The sequence below is a fragment of the Bactrocera dorsalis genome, chromosome 3, assembly GCF_023373825.1.
Source record: "Bactrocera dorsalis isolate Fly_Bdor chromosome 3, ASM2337382v1, whole genome shotgun sequence".
Taxonomy (NCBI): domain Eukaryota; kingdom Metazoa; phylum Arthropoda; class Insecta; order Diptera; family Tephritidae; genus Bactrocera; species Bactrocera dorsalis.
Genome location: NC_064305.1, coordinates 62,554,723 through 62,574,816, shown reverse-complemented (window position 1 = coordinate 62,574,816; position 20,094 = coordinate 62,554,723). Strand labels below are relative to the sequence as shown.

Below are 20,094 nucleotides of genomic sequence, written 5' to 3'. Positions count from 1 at the left end.
GCGAAATTTATTTTCTAGATCCTGTTCATAATCTCAATTTTTTTGTTTCTCATTTTCTTTTTCCTAAGCTCAAAAAATGACTGAGTTAGGGGGTCTAAAGGATGAACGCCTAATTTAAAAGTCTCATAGCTTCATAATGGCGAACCCATATCGAAATGTTGGAGGACCGTAACAACAAATGCATTACTCTAAATCAAAGCTACTCACGCCGTAGCACATTTGGTACACTTTGGCGCTCAACAACAACGCGCTGGCTCATATCAACATCAATTACAACATTTTTGAAGAGAAATAATGCAAAATGATCACAGCAAACAAATTGACATGCGCTGTCGCCGCCAAGCTTGCGGTGGATCACAAAAATCGATCACCATTCATTCGCAGCCGACTGATATTAGCTCACATTCACTAAGCTCTAGCAAACGTATTTGGTTTGTTGTCAAACCTATCATTGCTTTCATATAGGGTCTATAGAAATATATGTAAATTTGATGCGAAGCACTTTTGTCATTACGGAAGCTATGTATGTATGTATGCTGAATTTCTATACAAAGTATAGTATATTAATATAATTAAAAGAGTAAAAATTTAATATCGAAGAATAAAGTCATCATTTGACTCCAAAGATTGTCTCTCATTGTTAAGCCAAAGGCTTTTCAATGGTCCAATTTACAACAGACTTTATATAAGTCAAACTATTTCAAGAGTTTTTTACTGTAAAATTTTATAAATAATTATTAATTATGAACATTATAATATAAATATTTTTTTCTGGTTACTTTATCTTACACAACTACTTATATATAAAAAGAAGAATGCTAGTAACTATATCTACGTGACTTTGTCAGCAACTTGCAGATAAGCAAGAGAGATATCAATATGCCGATACCCTGTGAAGTACAAACAAAAGTAATAATAATATATAATATAATATACTTATTAAATATTGTTTTTCAATTTTGAATCTCACCTCAAAGCCAATAAGCAGCGAATGACCCAAACGCTCATAGCGATAAATATTCATATAAGCACGCTTTAGCGCCACCAAACAGCCTTCACCATATGGATAAATGCTGCGCAAGCCGCTCTGAGAACGATAGCAAGTGAGCGGTATTTTCACATTGAGATTCACATAATCCAAACTACTCGAAACGCCACAGCATTCATACTTTACAAAGAGAAAATTAGCTTCATTGACATACATATTGATATATATCACAAAATCTCACAGCTTACCGTCTCCTGTATGGGATCCATAGCGCCTTTCTTCACCAGCTCCGACATCCAAGCTGCGGTTAGCATTTTCTCTGTTGCAGCCATTTGTTTGGTCTCATTATAACGGTATAACTTCCATATATGCGAAGCTATCATGGCTATTAGCATTGTGACATACTAAAATTTCAACAAAATTGTTTTAAAATTGTTTTTTTTTTCCTGTTGATTTATAGTATGTATAATATACTCACACAACAGAGTATCCTAACGGATCCATTAATAGCGCCCAAGCAGCCCACAAATGAGGAGAGTACCAATAAACTGACGGAAGCCAGCTGTACAAGTTTCTCTCTATGCTCAGCTGAGCCTTCTGTGAATTTCTCCAATTCATATATGCAGGCAACCACTGAGAGTATGCCAATTATCTATAGATAGATCAAAATTTTTATTCCAGAAATATATTTTTAGTACAAATTAAGACAATTTATGTAAAATTATGATTATAATACTGATAGGAGCTGTGATAGCAAAATCATAGTTAAACCATTTCGTTTTTTTTTTTCATAAAAAATTATATGTAGTCAAATTTTAATATCTTTTCAAGGGCAGTTTAGTCAAATCAACATTTAAGGATGTAATATTAAGCAGATATGGTACACGTAATGGGTTATTTTAGCAAATAACTGTATTAGCCTTGGTGTTGGTGCCTTTGATTTTCAAGCATAGAGCAAGATGATCATTCCTTGTCAGTTTTAGTTATTTCTGAGTTGCAGAAAGGACTCAAGTTGGTTTCAGCGTTTTGAAGTACTCATAGCTGAAAGTTGGAAAGTTTCGCCATTTTGTGAACAAGAATTAGCCAGACTATAACCTACATAATTCTGATTTTGCACAAGTTAGCAAAAAATATATTTCTTATGCCAAATTTAATATCATAACCGATTGGGTTCAACCCCGGATCAGCATATATAAAAAAAAAACGAAAAGACTTTTATATTGCCACATCTAAAAGAGTTGTCAGCAACTTCTGTCTGTTTTTGCTCGATGCCCGCCAATTTCCAATGTGTAGAATAATATATAATGCTTAGGGTAATTATAGATACCTATAGTTGAAGAGGGAAGCGAGACGCATTTGCAGACAAAAAGGAAAGAGACCGAAATGTGAAAGTACGAGTAGGTTACAAGCTGGCCGACAGAGGTAATGCTCGAAATTTCGACAAAAAGATGCAGCGACTAACAGAAGGTCTTAAGACCGAAGCATACTCTTGTAGAAGCTCCAGAAGTGATCAAAAGCTCCGTCGGAATTGGCAAGAATCTCTTCGATCTTGTCATGAAACAAACAGTCGTCGCACTCACGACTTGACTCCCACGTCACTATTGAAAGTCATAACTTCATTTTAGATAACTTCGTTTACCGTGGAACCAGCATGGCGGAATAACTCTTGCCAATAGGTGCTACTTTGGACTGAGTACGCAAATGAGAAGTAAAGTCCTCTCTCGACGAACAAAAACATAACTCCATAAGACGCTTATTATTCGCGTCCTGATATATTGTGCAAAGGCATGGACGATAACAACATTTGATGAGTCGACGTTACGAGTTTTCGAAAGAAAGGTTTAAAATTTATAGTCCTTTGCGCATTGGCCACGAGGAATATCGCATTTGATGGAACGATGAGCTTTATGAGATATCTGACGACATTCACATAGTTCAGCGAATTGAGAGTCACCGACTGCATTGGCTAGGTCATGTTGTCCGAATGGATGAAATATTTCCAGCTCTAAGGGTATTCGACGCAGTAGACGCCGAGGGAAGCAGAGGAAGAGAAATAAACCCGGCTATAACCGCGTAAACGTTGTCTACGTCAATAAAGAGGAAGATGAAAGTAAATATCATATAAAGAACAAAAAAAATACTTTATTTTTATAATATATATATATTTTTTTTTTGAAAACTAGAAAGAATTATGAATTTTCATATCTAGTTCGGATCCTTCCGGAAAATCATATAATAAGTGCTGTAATATGTACTTAGAATCCTTCTTTTTATAACATTAAAAATGTTTTTTTTAGCGAGCATTATTGTGAAATCTGATAACAGAAAAAAATTCCTGAGGAGCTAGCTATAAAGAATATGGTTGATGCGGAAGCAATTCGAAGCCCATATCGGATGTTTTTCGGCGATTCAAACGACCCAATAACGCAATGTAATAATCGCTGTTAATGTTCTTTCCTTTTTCAAGATATCCAATAAAAATTATTCAATGCGCATCACAAATACAAACGCCATAACCTTGCAAGCCGACTGTTGCGTTTTTCCACGCTTTGGAGCGGGTTCGTCATGTGGGACCCTCTCGTGACTGTCACATAAACTTTGGAGTGAAACGATGGAGCCATGTTTCATTCATTGTCACATAAAACTCGGGGCTATTACACTTGAACATTTCCAAACACTGCTCCGAATCATCAATACGTAGTATTTTTTGGTCAAATGCGAGCTCGCGCGGCACCCGCTTTGCACAGAGCTCTCTAAAAGTCTAATATTCGTAAATTATATGATATCCACGTTGAGTTGATATCTTTAAAGTGTCTGCTATCTCTAACAACTTCACTTTACGGGCATCCAAAATTATTTTGTAGACTTTTTTGATGATTTCATCTGTAACAACCTCTTTTGGGCGTCCACTGCCTGTATCGTCCTCTGTGCTCATTTCATGGTTGATTTTTTTGGGGCAGGGTCTGGAAACTCGTCATTAAAGTAAGTTTTAGCTTCAAATGCATTGCTTCCCTTCAAAAAGCAATATTTTATGCACATGGGAAATTCTTTTTTATCTATTTTATCATAATAACAAAAGTTATTTCACTAAGATTACATAGTTCACATACTAAGGATGCCTTAGCTGTAAAACTTTACAAACGCCTTTTGAAGATTTGGGCTAACTAAAAATTATATGGATTTAATTCTACTAGCGCCATCTATGTGTCAACCTTTTTAATCGTCCTGCTACTAAATGGTAGCAGTACGCCACATAATGGGTTAGCTCTAGTTTTATGGTAACATGACTTTTTTAATTGTTATTTATATCCGAAAGCAATAATGCTCCCTCCGAAGAAATTATTCAGGCCAGATAACTATAGCATACAACTGCCATACAAACTAAACGATAGGAATCAAAAGATTGTTTTCTATTTTTAAAGGGTATTTTAGCTGCGGTGCAACCGAAGTTAACGTGTTCTCTTGTTTTTACTTATTTTACAACAATTATTTTATAATTATAGTTAGCATGAGTTTTTGCAAAAACTCAAATTTATTTGCAACGATGCATATACAGTCGATAATTTATGGCTGCGGGCATCCAATAGTTGATTTGAGACATTACTCATACGGCATGGTTGCCCTCGCTATCCTGCTTCTCGTTGGTGAAAAACGACACTGAATGATTTCTTGTGGTACTATACTTATAGGAGATTGATATTAGCAGTTGCAGATTCTAAGTAAAAACAAAAAACTTGTTTCATGACAAATGTATCTATATTTAAGTAAAGTTTCAATAATTTAGGTTGCGTGTACGCCACGTTACATATATTGAAAGTGAACCTGAACACCCAAAGCAGGTAGTTGAAATCAGAAGTGGAACACATAAACTTTTAATCCAAATTTCTTCAAAATTAAACTTAAAAGAAAATGTCCATTTTTATATTAAAAAATAAAAATTGTAAATCAAAAATATCTTTAAATTGTTTGTTGTCACACTTATTAGTTCAACATGAAAAATTAGTGCTTTTAAATAAATATTATGTTAAATTAAAGTTATTAGTGTAATAGATATAATAATTAATGGATCATTTGAGACATTTTACGGCTCAAATAACCTTGTATTTGTCCTACTTATGGCCAAGCCGAAAAAAATGGCACAAGACGTTTTTCAGCCAATGAAATTATTTGCGTCATAAAAAATGGAAACAAGCTAAATGATAAGAAATTAAAACGAGAACAACAATAAAAAATAAAATTAATTTCGTGCGATTAATATTATAGTATATGAGTATGTATGTATGTGAGTAAAAATCTTAAATTAGCTTAAAATATAAGAGAACGCATGCTTGTAAATACATATTTGTGTATACATTATGCATATGTACTATGTATATAGATTTGTATACAAGTCTCATTTGTTTGTGTGTTTATATATTTATATATGTATGTCTGTAGTGTGACAACTTGACATTGTCTAGTTAAAAACAAATTTTTCATTTTCCACGCACAATAAAAGGTGTCAAAAACATGAAAGAGCATTTTGAGCATGAACCGAAAAAACCGAAATTCATGGAGATCAACTTAAAATGAGACATGATCCATAAAAAAAATATATGTATGAACACATTGTGGATAAAAATAGTGGATTAGTGGCAGATTAATAAATATTTATGCAAACATACATATGTATATAAAAGGGTGCCCGTTATTTCTCAAGCAGATTTTTATTTTGCAAACGGCGCTGAAGTTTCAGATTTTGACCTTAAAAGTTAAAGTTATGCATCACATATACAGAATATTCATAAAATTGCCTTATAAACTCGATGATGCTCATACGACATGTAGCCCAGAGTAAATAACAATAGTTTATGGTCATCTTAGTACTATGATGTTAGCGGGTGTTTTTTTTAATATTTCATTTAAAAATACAGTGTTATTGCAACATTAGAAGATAAGTTTACACCATATTTCGAGTAATATTTTTTTTTGTACAGAATAAAAATTAAAAACTCCAAATATTTGGATATTTGAATTGTTCAGCTAAATTTTGAGGTTACGAGAATGTATAAACATAAGTGATATATTTTTTATTAACTCCTTTTTTCATATAACTTTTTTCTATAGGGCTTTCAGTTTTTTCGGAAGTTTTTAACCCTTAAAAAATATAACCATGACCCTCCCCTTCTTTTTCCCGACCTTAAGTCACCCGTACATAAATTTTCCTTCAATTTTTCTTGCTTCATCTTCCACTTCCAATGGTTTTCAACCCACTTTGAATTTCTTTCACTTTTTACTATTTTCAAGGCGTTTTCGACTGGTCTAATGGTACTATATGCATGTTCAGTACACTTGTTTGAATTCGTTTTTTTAGAGAGCTAAGTTTTTTTTATTCACAACGGACACCCTAATGTAGTATATCCACGATTATTTAAGTATGCGAAGCTATAAAGAAATATCCTCTGATTTATTATTGACCACAAAGTCACAAGGCTACCATATTACTGCCAAAGATTAACAATAAGAATGAAAAGCAAGTAAGAAAGGGTTAAGTTCGGGTGCAACCGAACATTTAATTTCCGCATAGTCTTCAAATATCAAAGCCAGGGTTATATTTTAAAGTGTTGCAAAGCAAGTGTTACGTGGAAGTCAACATCTATTGTTCGAAATTATGACAGGAGTACAATCGCATTTGAAATCATTTGTATTACTGAATAACATAATGCTAATTGCCAATATCAGATATCTTATATTGTGACAGAAAGGCTCGAAATTGAAAATAGTGGGGCCAAAGTAACTGGTGCTGTGGATCACATATATAAAGAGTTGGAGCTTAGACCGATTTCGATCATATTCAACTAGTGCCAAAGAAAATACTAAGTTTCTGTTAAATATCGTACATATCGACCTAAGTAAACTGTTTAAAATAAACTACTTGTATATGTATTAGGAATCGCTAGGGGTTGTATATTATCCGAGTTCATCCATTTTTAGCACCAAGAGTTATTATTACCTAAATTACTTTTACAATAAGTTTGAAATTCCACATATTACATATATAGAGGTGGACAATGTATGGATCCGCTTATGACCATTTTCAGCCGAAGGACAAACAAATACCATATAATAGAAATAAACGTTATGAATTTCATTAAGAGTGGAAAGAAACTTTATGAAATTCATTAAGATAACACATATATTGACCGGCATATATGGTACAAAATCAAACGGAAATACGAAATTCGATATTAGAGAGCTAGGAAAACTATTGACCCGATTTTGCCGATTTTTGATACAAGAGCATATTATAATCAGGAAAATATGCCCTTTAAATTGACTGAAAATTTATGATCCGATTTCGTCTATTTCTACCTAAGAGTCGATATAGCTTGAAGGCACTAATTATGCAAAGTTTTGTTCCGACATTTTCACTGGTGCTTGATTCATTTACTTTAAGGGGGTATTCTAGTCTAAAAATTAAAAAAAAAAACGGAATTTTTTTTGTTTATTTTCAAAGTTTAACTATTCAAGAATATGTGTACAAGAGGATTTTTCAAAATTCAAATTATTTTCGGAGATATTGGCATTTTTCTGACCCGGCATCCAAACTGGTTCGGCCGGAACGCGAAACTTTAAACGCGTTTTTCTCAAAACTGACTTTTTCGGAACGATGCCCACGATTTCTCAGATTCTACTCGATCGATTTACTTGAAATTTTTATAGAGTCTTCTTTGTAGGCTTGTCTATAGTTGGAACTAGCTCCATCTCCAAATTTTTATTTTTATTATTTTTAAAAGAAAGAGTCAGAAAAAGTGATTCAAAAACACTTTTTTTTAGGCAGTCGCCATTTTGTGAAAAAATTTTTCCCCCACTTCTCCGTAGTTCCGACCATTGCGACATTATTCTAGATTAATAATCTTTTTTTCTTTTTGGTTTCAGATAACTAGGAGGGTTGAAATCATGGGCATGGTCACGTGGAAATTTTTAGAGACCCCCCACTTCGTCAGCTCATAATTTTTGAAATTTTTTACTTTTTTTAGTTTTTAATTTTTTTCTCTACTCTTCTAAAATTAACAAATAACTAGTAAAAATATGGATAACAAAAATATTAATTGCCTTCTTTTTACGACACTTTAAAAATTACCTGAAATTCATGCTTCTAGACTAGAATACCCCCTTAAAGTTAGAGAAATAGATGAAATTTAGAACTTTGATTGATGCGGTTGAATTCCTATTTTACCAATTTTCTCACATACATACAAGTATGTACTATATATCAACATAATGCGATGGAGCAAATTTGGTTGAAAATGGTTGAGACATTCCTGAGATATAAAATTTCACCTATAGGTGGGCAGTGCCATTTTCCAATTTGTATACCGATTGTTAAGAATTGCTTATGTACCATATTGAAAGCTGTGCCTAGTGAGTTCTTGTATTGTAGTAGTTTTCCACATACAGGTGTGGGCGTGCTCATCATCTCATTACACCTATTTTCACAGAGTATAAGAGGGCGGAGCCATGCTCACTATTAAAAATAAATAAACTTATCTTATATTGCGGCTTAACATGACTTTAGTTTTTTAGTGACATTATGAAGACGCATAACAAGTTTCATTACAGTATCTCGATTTTGATTCAAGTTATCGTTGGGGCGGGCATTTCAACTCATCTCGTTATCCGTTAACACATAACTCTGTATCTATCACGATTAGATTTAGGTGTTACAAACAACCATTAGGTAATCGAGATAGATATAGAGTTATATTTGATATACATATAACTAAACTACTTAAGCTACAACAACCAAATTCGCCAAGAGCAAAAAAAAAAAGAAAATTAAAAGAAGTACCAACTTATGAAAATGTATGAAATCGGAGGATAACTCCCTATATAACGGTACTGCTAAGAACTACTAAAACAATAAATCAAAAACAAAATACGCCAAAGACATCAAATTTTTCTTCTGAGATGGCTTTATAGGAGCCGGTGTGAAAATTGGACGATGGACATGACACCGCCCACTTTTTGGTGAAATCAAATAATTCTGGAACCGACTGACCGATTTCGACTAAACTTAGTACGTGGCATTATTTTCATAACCTTATATCACAGTGTGAAAATGGGTGAAATCGGACTGCAACCACGCCTACTTCCCATATAGTACAATTTTAAATTCCTTTTGATTCGTTCAGTTTCCAGTACACCAATCAAGAAGTAATTACTATAAAAGGTTACAATTTTGCACCAATAATTTCATTGAAGTATACCACCTTATGATCAAAAATTGCTCAAATTCAACTAAAACTGTTTCTAGATACCAAATATGTGGCCTCCTGACAATAGTAAACCTGTGTATCAAAAATAGGTCAATACTTTCCTGAGCCTCCACATACCTAGTATAAAGATTTTGGAACTTTTGAGTAACTTTATACTGCATATATTGTATTAGTCAATATTTGAGTTTTCTCAATGAAAATTACAGAGCATATTTTACTCATAACAGTGTATCTTTGTGCCTAAAATAGATAAAAATGGGCGACAACTTGACCTAGCCCCCATATAACTGATATCAGTATTTTCGAACATCCGCTTAACTTTGCTCCATATGATTGGTGATTGTATGTGAGGTACTTTAATCAACACCAGGGAACATTCTTTTAGTATATGTCATGATAACAGTTAATAGATAAAAATGGGTCGATACTACCCCAACTGCCATATAATACATATAATACAATATAATATTATTCATATATTCTTTTTATGGACCACTTTCTTTTGTTCACTTTATTTCAGTAAGATCACACGAAATTAATAAAAAAATATAGAAGATATTTTTATAAAATATTTTTTTTTTCACAAAATATTTCTTGTATGCAGAGATTATAACTATATATTTTTTTATCTGTAGTAAACATTTAACCCACCAAACTCAGCGTGTTGAACACGATCACGGTCCATTGCAGACAGGATCTGCCAAAAGCCATTGTTAACGGCATTTTTCTACTTTATTACTTTAAAATTATTTGCATAAAACTTTCAAACTTTTTTAATTAATTTTTTGTTTATTAAATGTGAATTCTACGCGTTGACTCTGCGACTATTACGGCCTTTTTCACAAACACAATTTATTTCCAGAACGCACAAGGTGCTTGCGGCACCTTTAAAGACGAACGACAAACTGTCACATTGAAAGCGATTTCAGATTTTCAAAACACTTGCATTTTCAAAAAATTTCGAACAACAAAGTCTCATTGATGTGTGAAATGTGGCACTTTGTGTGTTTGTTTGTATGTGTGTGCGCATAAATGGGCGTGTGATGAGTATGTTGTTGTTGAGTCTCATCTCAGCATAATCATATTCATAAAATTTTGGTATATATCTTTTCCACACCCCGCCGTCTTTACCCAGCCTCCTCACACCGAATTGTGACTACAGACCCGCTGACGTGACACACGTTCACCGCTTATGCGTTTATTAGCTAGCGAAAGTGGGCGACGCTGATGGATATATGTACATATGTTTGTTCTCATCTGCTTTGGAGGCGCAGAAAGGCGCGAAAATTTCGCGGTCACAATTGAAATTGCCAAATAAACAGACTCATCAGTTCTTCTGCTGCTGATCCGTTCTGTGTATTTTGCTTGTGTATATTTTGTGTTTTTATTTTATTTTTACTTTATTTTTTAATTCTATATTAGATATATCAGTCACAATGTATTTATTTTTAAACTTATTTTATTAGCTTATAAATATATGGACTCAGTTGAGTTCATTTGGTTTTCCAAATCTCATTGTATTTATACAACTAGACACTTGTTAAGCCGTCTGTCAGGATCGTTATAGCGAGAAATTGCGCGCAAGCTGATGGATTTCATGAGCACCTAGGTCAAGTCGATGGATTTGTTAAAGTATTCGTCATGCTTCATATTCTTAAGAACCATGTATGTATGTATATTCGAATTGTTATTATTATTAAACAAATTTTAAATGAATTAACTTTTAATTCTTCTCCTTTACTGGCGTAGACACCGCATACGCGGTTATAGCCGAGTTAACAACAGCGCGCCAGTCGTTTCTTCTTTTTGTAATGTGGCGCCAATTGGAGATTCCAAGCGAAGCCAGGCCCTTCTTCACCTGGTCTTTCCAATGGAGTGGAGATCTTCCACTTCCTCTATTTCCCCCGGAGCGTACTGCGTACGACATGACCAAGCCAGCGCAGCAGCTGCTCCTTAATTCGCTGAACTATGCCAATGTCGTCGCATAACTTAAACAGCTCATCGGTCCATCGAATGCGATATTCGCCGTGGCCAACGCGCAAAGGACCATAAATATTCCGCAGAGCCTTTCTCTCGAAAACTCATCCGAGGTTGTCATCGTCAATGTTTTTGCACCATATAGCAGGAAGGCGATGATAAGTTTCTTGTAGAGTTTGGTTTTAACTTCTCAATTGCCTACTTAGTCCGAAGTAGCACCCAAGAGTTAGTCGCTTCTTTATCCATTCTGGAGAAAACAGAACTAACGGCGCGATTGTTGAGGCCAACGATATCAATATCATCGGCGTACGCCAGCAGCTGTACACTCTTATAAAAGATAGTACCTTCTCTATTTAGTTCTGCAGCTCGAATTATTTTCTCTAAGAATAGATTGAAGGAGTCATGCGAAAGGGGGTCGCCTTGTCAGAAGCCTCGCTTGGAATCGAACGGCTCGGAGAGGTCCTTTTCGTACTGTCAAATGCAGCTTTGATTTGGCGCATGGTGAATATCTAGTCAGTTGTTGAATTTCCAGGTCTTCAGCCACACTGATAAGGTCCAATCAGACGACAATGGGCTTTAACCTTTCACACAATACGCTCGATAGTTGCGATGTTGAGGAGGCTTATTCCGTGGTAGTTGGGACAGATTTTAGGATCTCCTCTTTTGTAGAATGGACAGAGAACACTTAAATTCCCGAGGATTGAAATGCTTTCATCCCAATCATATTCTTCGCAGACGTATTTGTGTAGCTCGGCCGGCAATCCAACGGCTCTCGCCGCTTTGTGTTCTTCATACGGGTAGCTGTGGTTCGGACTTCTTCATGGTCGTGCAATGGAACGTCTGCTCCATTGTCATCATTTGGGAAATCGGGTTCGCCTTCTCCTGACATTAGACTTCCACTGAAATTCAGCAGGCTGGAGAAGTGTTCCTTTCAAAATTTTAGTATGCTCGGGGAATAAGTCACTAGATCACCTCTGAGGGTTCTACAAGAGTATGCTCCGGTCTTGGAATCTTCTGTTAGTCTCCGCATCTTCTCGTAAAATTTTCAAGCATTACTCCTGTTGGCCAGATTTTCATACTCACGCATTTCGGCCTCTCTCTTTTTATACTCTCGCAACAAAGTTGCTAAAGAGAGTATTATAGTTTTGTTCACATAACGGTTGTTTGTAAGTCCTAAAACTAAAAGAGTTAGATATAGGGTTATATATACCAAAGTGATCAGAGTGACGAGTAGAGTTGAAATCCGGATGTCTGTCTGTCCGTCCGTCCGTCCGTGCAAGCTGTAACTTGTGTAAAAATTGAGATATCGTGATGAAACTTGGTACACGTATTTCTTGGCTCCATAGGAAGGTTAAGTTCGAAGATGGGCAAAATCGGCCCACTGCCACGCCCACAAAATGGCGGAAACCGAAAACCTATAAAGTGTCATAACTAAGCCATAAATAAATATATTAAAGTGAAATTTGGCACAAAGGATCACATTAGGGAGGGACATATTTGGACGTAATCTTTTTGGAAAAGTGGGCGTGGCCCCGCCCCCTATTAAGTTTTTTGTACATATCTCGGAAACTACTATAGCTATGTCAACCAAACTCTATAGAGAAGTTTCCTTCCAGCATTTCCATATACAGATCAAAAATGGAAGAAATCGGATAATAACCACGCCCACCTCCCATACAAAGGTTATGTTGAAAATCACTAAAAGTGCGTGAACCGACTAACAAAAATCGTCAGAAACACAAAATTTTACGGAAAAAATGGCAGAAGGAAGCTGCACTGAGGCTTTTAATAAAAATTGAAAATGGGCGTGGCGTCGCCCACTTATGGACCAAAAACCATATCTCAGGAACTACTCAACCGATTTCAGTGAAATTCGGTTTATAATATTTTTTTAACACCCTGATGACATGTACGAAATATGGGCGAAATCGGTTCACAACCACGCCTTCTTCCAATATAACGCTATTTTGAATTCCATCTGATGCCTTCTCTGTATAATACGAGTATGTATATACATTAGGAACCAAAATAAAAAAATATGTAAATGACGGATAATGAAATCTCGATTATCACCTTATCATGCGAGAGTATAAAATGTTCGGTGACACCCGAACTTAGCCCTTCCTTACTTGTTTTATCTGCAATTGCGTCTCGTTTTCCTCCTCAGCTATCGGTATCTATACCATCCCGCACTTGTTATGGTCGATTGTAACGTTGCGAGATACAGTCTGCTTTCTCTCCACACGACACTCATCGCACCAGCTGCTCTCTTGCATTTTCCGGAAACCAATGGTTTCGGTTGCAGCTGTACGTAAGGAGTTTGAAATGCTGTCTCACAGTTCCCTTATACCGAGGATTGACACGCACACACCTATCTTGAAACCAGCGTCAACACCAACAACAATGTCAGTCTCGAAATCCAACGAAGAGTAACTCTTGCTAACAGATGCTACTTCGGACTAAGTAGGCAATTGAGAACTAAAGTCCTCTCTCGACCAACAGAAAGCAAACTCTACATTCACTCATCATCCCCGTCCTGCAACATCTGATGAGTCGGCGTTACGAGTTTTCGACTCAATTGACTCAACTATCTTCTAATACTGAATCAGTGGACTTCCCGTGAGCCCAGTAATATCAACAAACAACACTTGTGCTGTTGCGAGAACTTCGTAGCCCAGAGTGAAACGTAAGCGACTCTCAAAAATATATACTTATCCTTAGCAAGATTCTTCTCGAGACAATTATAGGTACTTTGACTGGTTACTACAAGCATAAATGCAGTGAGACTAAACCTCCTATTGATGGCATGGTCAAAGCATCTAGGCACTTTCACTCCTATCGAGCAACTTTCACAAAAAAAAGTTGATTCCTTTTTGTAGATATAATAAGTAAAGCGCGTCTGGAGAATTAGCTGAACTTGATACAACCATAAATGACCAATGTTTAAAACTGTTCAAGCAGGATTGTTAGTAAAAAAGTAAAACTTCGGAAAAAGTAAAGAAAAGACTAAGAAAAAATTCCACGGAACAAAACCTGGTGAATACGGCGGTTAATCGATGGTATTTATTGCGTTTTTGGCTTTAAATTCGGTCACAATCGTGACTCGATGAAATGGTGCATTATCATCGTGTGAAATCTATGAATTGTTCTTCCGAAATTCCGGCCGTTTTGGCGGATACTCGAACGCAAATGCCTCTATTCGGCCAAATAGAACTCCTTATTGACCGTCTTTTCCTCTAGAACAAATTCAAGATGCACCAATCAAACTAATAAACTCATAACTCATTGGCATTTATAATGCTCTCTCTGAATGTGGGATCGGAATTTCGTTGTTTATGGTATTCTTTGAAAAAATTCAGTTTTATCCTGACGAGTCGAGCAAGAACGCGTTTCATACCCGAAATATCCACCAAAATGCAGTCGCACAGACCCACGAGAAATGTTGAGCTACCTTGCCATCTCTCTAACACTTGCCTGCCGATTTTCCAGTGCCATATGCTTTACTTTTTTAATATTTTCATCAGTTGAATAAGTCGTTGGTCGTCCAGAACAAGGCATGTCTTCAACGATCTCTCCACCATCTTTGAAGGCTTTGTATTACTCTTAGGCTTGAGTTTTTGATAAAACTGAATCAACGTAAGCCTTTTTCCAACTTTTGCATGGTTTATCCAGGCTTTGAACCCATTCCCACTACACTCACCTAATGCTCACACCATGAAGGTAACTTCTTTATAACTTTCACGTGCCAATTTATTGAAATAAAATATCCAGCTACGTGTCAACATATATGTATATACTTTGTTATACCTGTTTATTACTTCTTTAACATATAATCTAACATTGTACATTGGCATACTACGTAAAATCGGGTGTATATTTGTATAAAAAAAAAATATTATAAAAAGCTTTACACCAAATACTTAGACTATAATACATATTATTATGCAACAGGTGTACAACAACAATTAGATTTTCACATGCTGACCAAATTAACTCCTCAAATTTGTGCTACAAATGGGTAACCCTGCAATGGCAGAATTTCTTTCTCCAATAGCAGAGCTTTACTGCAGGGCTGCCAGTTGCGAACCAGATGTAATTATTTTTCTATCATTTTTTTTGATATTTTTTTTGAGAGAGTTTATGGCCACTTAGTGAATAATTTCAGGTATCCAATTAATTCGTCATTTTTAAACAATTATTTTATATACTTATGTGTTAATACACATACACTTAAAGCTTTTCCTGTAGATCCTTAGTTGTCTACGAATTGATCTCTTCTTCTTTTATGGCGTATAGTAATACCCATTAGCCCAGAGAAGAATAAAGCCAGAACCTGGAGAAAAGAAAAATATTAATTCTCACATAACTGGTTCGAGTAAAATATAAAACTATATAGATTGCCAGAATTGCTTTCTGATATTGGCACAACTTCAACGCTGCGCTATTTCTCACCGTTTATTAACCTTAAAATACTCACCTCAAAACCAAATAACGTCAATTTAATCGCCAATCCAGTGCTGCCACACTTTCGTGCCATCTCTTGTAGCACCGTTAGACAACTTTCCGTATACAGATCACTTTCGGTGCCAGAGAAGTTTCGGTAACAATTTCTCGGTATGCGTTTATCCAATTTCACATAATCCGCTTTACCCAATTTACCACAGCATTCGTACTGGAAGGGAAATTGAAATATATTTAGTTCGAAAGTGGTACTATCTTTGTATTTATGTATTATTGAGTGGCAACCTGTTGTTCAACTTGTGCAATTTCGGCAGCATTTAATGTGACATTACTCCATAATTGGTCCAAATGATCAGTTGTGTTCTGAACGTAGTCGGTGACGCCGGCGACAGTGATCAAATAAATTTGGAATATGACTAAGATCAGCATACATATTACATACTAGACGAGAGAAGAAGATAAAAAATAGTTAAAAGTTAAATAAAACATTCAACGATTTGTCTTAAGTATTTCTTAGCTCACTATCTGTAAACGCAAGTTACTCACTATTATTATTATTAAGGCTTGAAATAAAATTTAAGTAATTAAAACAAACTTAAAGCATAAAGGTTTGTCGGAATCAAGGCGTTACTAAAATGCTTTTAGGTCTACAACTTTGCTTCCGCCGTTTTTTTTTATAAATTTAAGGCTTTATTGTATAAAAACGGTCCAAAAGTATTTTGCCTTATTCCCTCAAAAAGCAATGCTTAATTAACACACGAAATGCTTTATGATCCATTTTTTTGTAAACTAACACAAGTTGCTTTACAAAAATTCTATATTTTTTTAATACCTAATAGAAATCATATAGATGGTAGTAGTAGAGTAATAGTATTATCTATGTATGTGTCAGCCTCAGTAAAGCGTGGACGGGTCCTCAGCCGCACTTTTCTTGGAATTAAAAAAGAAAAGCAAAATTTCCCGCAAATGTCGAGAATTCGGCTCAAAAAGTGACATTTTCAGTTGAGAATAAGTTTGGGATGCAAACAGATCTCTACAAATATTTTGTTGGGTTAATGTTGACACAAATGTCCAAGATCGATATAAAACGATTTAATCGACCAGTGCTTGACCCTAGAGACATCTATTGGAAAACGGCGGAAGCAAAGTTGTAGATTTGGCGCAGAAAATAACATCTATCCGGCAAAAGGGAAGCGCAACACCATAACGCATGCATAAGAGAACATATTAGAGTTAAATTGCAGCACAAGTACTGCCAGTCTACTTTAATAGCAAGTATAGTATCTTTAATATATAAAATTTTACATTGTCATACTATGTAAAATCGTGTGTACATAAATTTGCATAAAAAAATATTTAAAAAAACTTTACTCCTAATAACGGTTTATGTATCGCCGACAGGTAATATCATCAAAGAGGCAATAATATCATCAGAGAGGCAATAAACACATCAACTAACTCTCTCTCTATCAGTAATAGAATGGTGAAAGCCAAACCATCACCAGTTGGCGATTAAATGCTGCACTTATTGCTAGAACTATCCACATGTATTTAGAACAAACCAAACTCAATATACTTAAATAAAAGATAGAATCTTAGACACCTCAAGGAAAGTGTCTTCAAGTATCAGCTCTTAATTGTAGGCGCAGTTTTCTGTTTTGTTTTTTTTTCTTTTTTGCTATCAGATAGAAAATCTAATCAGAAATTACTTAAAACAGTATTTGGTTTTTAAAAATTGTGTAAAATATTGAATGCTCTTTAAAAAAAAATCTATTACGATTTCTTTCGTAAAGCTAACTAAGAGTTTAAGTGGTTTTAAGACCAAATGCTATTAACTCAATGCAAGTTATTTAAATCATATTGCGGGTGGGGGATTGAAAGATTGAGAATTTTATGATCTTGTATAACAGTTTTGTTCACCTAACGGTTGTACGAATCACCTTAAACTAAGCAAGATAGATACAGGGTTGTATACAAGTATATCTAAATGATCAGGATGAGGAGAATCAGTAACTAAATATGTCAGAGACAATAAAATTTACAACCGAGATTGAATGAAAGGGCTTTGTGGGAACCAAAAATTGTCGAAATGCAACCAAAACTGTTTAAGTCCTTATCAACCGAATGTGTGAACCCCAGTAACTATAATTGACTTTTGACCGAAAATATCAGTCAATGTGTAAGATATAATATATAATTAAGATTCAGAAAGAATTCGTTCCTGATAATAGTCTGTGTATCAAAAATTTTTTGAATCGGGTCAATATTTCCTTTAGCCCTCTATAAAAATTTTTGAACTTCCAGGTGAGTTTATCATAATCGGTGAATGCATGAGTTATATATAGAATATGTAGATATGAAATTGGAGATTTTACGTTTTCTATCTATTTTCTAGTAAACAACGGAGGACCATTCCGTTACAACGAATATTTCAGACTTTCTTAGAGGTATCTAAGAACCTATTTTTAGAGTAGCGAGCGAAAAAAATACCCACTTTACAACTTATAGTTAAAGGGAGGGTAGCTTCTTACAACAAACAATTGTGCTACAAAAGCATAAAACTTAAGCTATAATTAATTTCGTGAGAACTTATAAGGAAATGACATATTAATAAGATCCTTGCATAAAATATTTATGATAATATAGTTTACCAATCATCAAAACAGACTGACATTTTTGAAATAATAAACAAAAATTTTTAATATACTACCATAGTATTACTATAGAGCATAACCTCAACGTTAACGAATTTACGATTTGAAAAGTTAACGTTAGCCAGCCACAAATACATACTTACACTCCACGTTAGCCCCAACGACTCGCGACACAGACCAAAGCAACCCAAGAATGAAGTTAACACGACAAACGAACCAATAAATATTTGTATTACGATCGAAATGTGTTGCATAGTTCCAGGCGTTGAGGTGTTCAACTCATAAACGGAAAGCGCAATTAAGCCAATGCCAAGCAGCTGTGTAACAACAGAAAGTTAAACAATCATTAATCGAAACCACACACACTACAGTTAGTGGAGGAAGTTATAACGAGGTTACTCATACGCACCGGCAGCACTGTGTTGACAACAGCCAGTACGGCTTTTAATAAGGAAATTTTCAATGCCATTGTTAATTATAGTAAGAAATTATGAACTGTTATTGAAATTGCGTGTATTTCGTTTGTTTTCGTGACAGCACTTTTAAGTACTCCACCGAAGCGCCTTTCGTTTAATTTAATTGGTGGAAATTTCGTTGTGCGTTTTCATTTGTGGTGATGTTTGTGCGTTCAAATGTTTTGTTGTCTAACTAAAATCAATATATTGTGTGTGTGTTTGCATGTAATGTTTGTTTATATACATGCATTTTTTATTGTTTAGAAATTATTATTCAGAATTTTATTATTTTATTCTTCAATCACCAAATCAACTGAAAACTTTTCGCTCGCAAATTAATTAAATAATTTAATTATCGCTTGTACGCTCTTTCAAAATTTTAATTAATTTATATTATTTTCACTTTAATCAACAGCTTTCTCCACGCACGCAACACGCTTCCTGCACAAACCGTTGTCCGCTTACAACTAAACTGTCAATTTGTCAACACTTTCGCTGAACTGCTTCACTTTCGTCCGTTTGGTTAGCTCACACTACGGCAGTCAGCCCACCATAGGCCGCCCACAGCTAAGGAGGCACTTTATGCCATATTTCCGCTTTAATATTTTTTTGACGCACACATTCATACAAATAATTGCTGGCTAGCCCTTATTTTCCATGCTAAAGCAGCTTTCAATTCAATAAACTGCGTCTAAAATATTCTTGTCTTATTTGTCATAGTTGTTATTGTAAGCAGCTTTTCGTTTCTTTTTGGTCAACAATTCCTTTCGCTTGTTTTCAATATCCTGCCACAAACATTGAAGCATACACACACATACATACATGTGAGTGAGTGGAAAATACATTCACGTTTCACTCTACTAATGATGTCATGGTTTAAGCTCCGAACCAGTTGGCAGACGTCATATTTCACTCGTTGTGGGCGCCTGTGAGCTTTTGAAATGCAGTTCGTAAAATTTTATCACTAAACTGTTGATTGGTCGTTCGTTAATATGAGAATTCGAGGAATTTTGGAATAAGTTTTGAAAGTTTCTATGTTTGCCGTTTTATTTACAGCAGCTGCCTGGGTTGGTACAACTCAGTAGTGCGTTGCGATATTTCCAATAGATAAAAACATAGAACAAAAAATTTGTCTAAAATGTTTGTATTCCTAACCGAATTTCGTGTGCGGAATCGTTACGAATGTTGGAAATGGCTTACGGTGATTCAGTTTTATCAAAAACACAAGCCATGAATGGTACAATGCCTTCAAAGACGGCGCCAAGAGATCATTGAAAAAAGCCTTGCTCTGGATGAAAATA

At 35.1% G+C, this 20,094-nt stretch overlaps 2 protein-coding genes across 2 annotated transcripts; both read right to left on the bottom strand.

Annotated features, from left to right (window-relative positions):
- Positions 1-639: 639 nt before the first annotated feature.
- Positions 640-10,146, bottom strand: LOC105224232 (protein late bloomer). The gene is made up of 5 exons (XM_049452430.1): positions 9,898-10,146; positions 1,467-1,640; positions 1,237-1,392; positions 971-1,168; positions 640-890 (listed from the first exon to the last, which is right to left on the bottom strand). Exons 1-5 carry the CDS (start codon positions 9,967-9,969, stop codon positions 819-821), a joined length of 672 nt encoding a protein of 223 aa, XP_049308387.1. The 5' UTR covers positions 9,970-10,146; the 3' UTR covers positions 640-818.
- A 4,849-nt stretch (positions 10,147-14,995) lies between these two features.
- LOC105224637 (protein late bloomer) lies at positions 14,996-19,328 on the bottom strand. Its single transcript, XM_049452432.1, has 5 exons — positions 18,748-19,328; positions 18,482-18,655; positions 15,970-16,125; positions 15,701-15,895; positions 14,996-15,556 (listed from the first exon to the last, which is right to left on the bottom strand). Exons 1-5 carry the CDS (start codon positions 18,805-18,807, stop codon positions 15,476-15,478), a joined length of 666 nt encoding a protein of 221 aa, XP_049308389.1. The 5' UTR covers positions 18,808-19,328; the 3' UTR covers positions 14,996-15,475.
- Positions 19,329-20,094: the final 766 nt, after the last annotated feature.